Source organism: Rutidosis leptorrhynchoides, chromosome 6 (genome assembly GCF_046630445.1).
Source record: "Rutidosis leptorrhynchoides isolate AG116_Rl617_1_P2 chromosome 6, CSIRO_AGI_Rlap_v1, whole genome shotgun sequence".
NCBI classification, from domain to species: Eukaryota; Viridiplantae; Streptophyta; class Magnoliopsida; order Asterales; family Asteraceae; genus Rutidosis; species Rutidosis leptorrhynchoides.
In genome coordinates this window covers 380,413,068-380,415,831 of record NC_092338.1, presented here as the reverse complement: position 1 = coordinate 380,415,831, position 2,764 = coordinate 380,413,068, and the positions used below count along the sequence as shown (strand labels likewise).

Sequence of the window (2,764 nt, the reverse complement as noted above, 5' to 3'; positions counted from 1 at the left end):
ATTAGATAGATAGTGGCTATTAAGTTGCTCATTTTACCTTTGCTGTAAGCTCTTGTAAAATAGATAATGCATTTCTATTTGTAGCTTGATTTACTTATGTTGTTGGAGGTATGGAAATAGAATTGAAGTAATCATTAGTCAAGTTGAACATAATCTTAGTAATTAGTCACATCAATATTCTCAGATTACCAAAACGACACATTATTGATAGAAAAAGGCCAACTACAACCCTGTAACTCTATAAGCATAAGTAACACTTATATCACCATATACATTTGCTACATTAATTTATCGATACATAGAAATCAGACGGACTAGAAACAGCCATTTCCTCATCAGTTGAAGAAGCCATTGAGTGTAATGAATCCATCTTCTTGCTAACCAAAAGCCATTCATCAATGCTTATAAGTTTTCCATGATCTGAATCTTGAGGTATCTTTTTATCTATAATTTCCAATATCTTTTTCGTTTTTCCAAATAGTAATACCGCACTACGAATGCTCATTTCCCTTTCTTCGATTCTACTTTCGTGACATTTTCTTGAAATCACATGTTGCAAGTTACTCAAAGCAGCTGTAAATATATCACAAATCAATACAGTTATGTTCTCAAATAGTCCCTCATTTGTTTCATTCCGATTTTTTAACATCAGAGTTTCGCATATTCGGTACATCGAATTTGCCGCCATTACCTTGATCGGCCATCGTGATGGGACCTCTCTTAAACATTCGTTCATATACATCATGTCTTTATCCGATAATTTCACGAACTTCTCCTTTGCCACGTCAGCAAGCAATCTGATGACGTCACATTCTTGATGTTTCACCTTGTAAAGATCAACATCTAACCATTTGTTATAAAGCTCGACTCCCGCCCAAACTATTTCCGCCGTTTTTATAACATGTTTCAACTCCTTTTGATCTTCAAGATAAATTTCTGTCTCCTTGACATAATTTAACCCTTCGTGTACACCTCTCACTAATCGCTCGATTCGTTCTTCATCAATATCGGGAATCGCAATTGCGATGCTCGTTAACGTCACAACGGGGAGAGCCCAACAATTCGGAGGTTCACCGGGACCCAACGATGGAATTTTATCACTATCAAAATCTTGTACTCCGTTAAACGAACTTGAACTATTCGACGTTTCTAAAAGTTTAATCAAATTTTCGGGTTGTTTTTTTTCTCCCATTCGGATCCAATGATCCGTAGCGTCAAAATTATTTTTCGTCATCAAATGCACCAATCCTTCTTCTCCTTCAAGGTAAATCACGTAACGACTCATATCTGAAATCTTCGATTCATTACTATGAACGCTATTATCGCGTATTAATAACATCTTTAACCTCAAAAACCCACCAACAAAAAAGATTGATACAAATCTAATCATCTTGCAACAAACAACCAACCCTTTTTGTGTCCCAATAAAAAACCGAAGCATCTGAAATTTTACCCCATGAAGAACTTTTCTACACCGCCGGTTACATATTCTTAAATCAACCGGTTGCATCTGCCACATCAGCATCCGTTTTATCCAAAATCGTTCTACAACAAACTCTCGTCCACACGCTTGTTGCGCCTTTGTTGGACACCTAAAATTGATTGTCATAAACCATCTAAACGCAGGCGAAATCGTCCCAACCCCAACCGCCACCGTTTGACTTATCAAAACCAACGTCGTTGACCATTTATAATCAGAATCACCAGTACAAAACCTCAACGACCAAGGCATTATTCGAGTTCTCACAATCGCTTCCGCTAAAATCAACGTGTTAAAAAGACAAAACGCCCCAGAAGCAGAACAAGGAGCAGAACGCCCTATCACAAACTGAGGACTAGACGTATACGCCATCATCCAATACTTCCCTAAATCCTTCTTCAACCTATCGGCTACCGATAAATTTCTTTGAATAAAACAAACTTTATTCGCCTTTTTCAACTTCTTCTCATATGTTATATCCAAATAATACTTTGCACTAGGTATAGCTAAAGTAAAACAACACAATATAGCTAGTAAAATAAGCATAAGTAACATAATAACAACATGTTCAATCCAAAATTCAAATATCACCCCTGTACCCATTTGTATACAAATATTAGTTATTGCAGTTATCACAAGTATCCATAAAGCAATTATATTCATCAAAAGTTCAGTATCTTCCATTGTACCTAAAGAAGGTAATAAGTTCCCCATTACCATGCATATAAACGATGAACTGCTAACTTTTGCTAACTGATCTTGGCGTCGAGGCATCGATGCGTTTAAATCGACTGAGAATTTGATTGCAACTGCTATAAGTGTAAGAGTTGTTGCATTTAGGGTGAAGAAATTGCATGGAAACCAGAATTTTTTGTATCTAAAACCATGTAAAGCATCAGTGGCCATAGCTAGCGCACAAATTAGAGATGCTGTTGCTACATAGATACCGATCCATGGCATTGGATCATTGAATTTTGAGTTATTTAGTGATCCGTCTGCCGTGCAGCCATCGTTGATCATGATTGAATATTTTGTTATTTGTTTCGAGTGTTATGATGATGACTTCTAAATTAAGTGGTTGTATCCTTCTTTGCTTTTTAATTGATACAGAGTAATAATTACTCCGTAACAAATTAATAATAGTCCGTTGATTGTGGTCCGAAGAGGTGAATTTTCTTTTTTATCTATTAATAAATAAATAAACAAACTTGATTGAATTCAAGATTCTTGAGTCTTCTCTTTTAGTTTGACCAGAGCAGGTTATATGCTGACGTGTATATGTTC

General features: G+C 36.0%; 1 protein-coding gene across 1 annotated transcript; it reads right to left on the bottom strand.

Moving 5' to 3' along the window:
* Positions 1 to 283: 283 nt before the first annotated feature.
* LOC139854941 (uncharacterized) lies at positions 284 to 2,500 on the bottom strand. The gene has a single exon (XM_071844211.1). It carries the CDS (start codon positions 2,498 to 2,500, stop codon positions 284 to 286), a length of 2,217 nt encoding a protein of 738 aa, XP_071700312.1.
* Between the last annotated feature and the right edge of the window lie 264 nt (positions 2,501 to 2,764).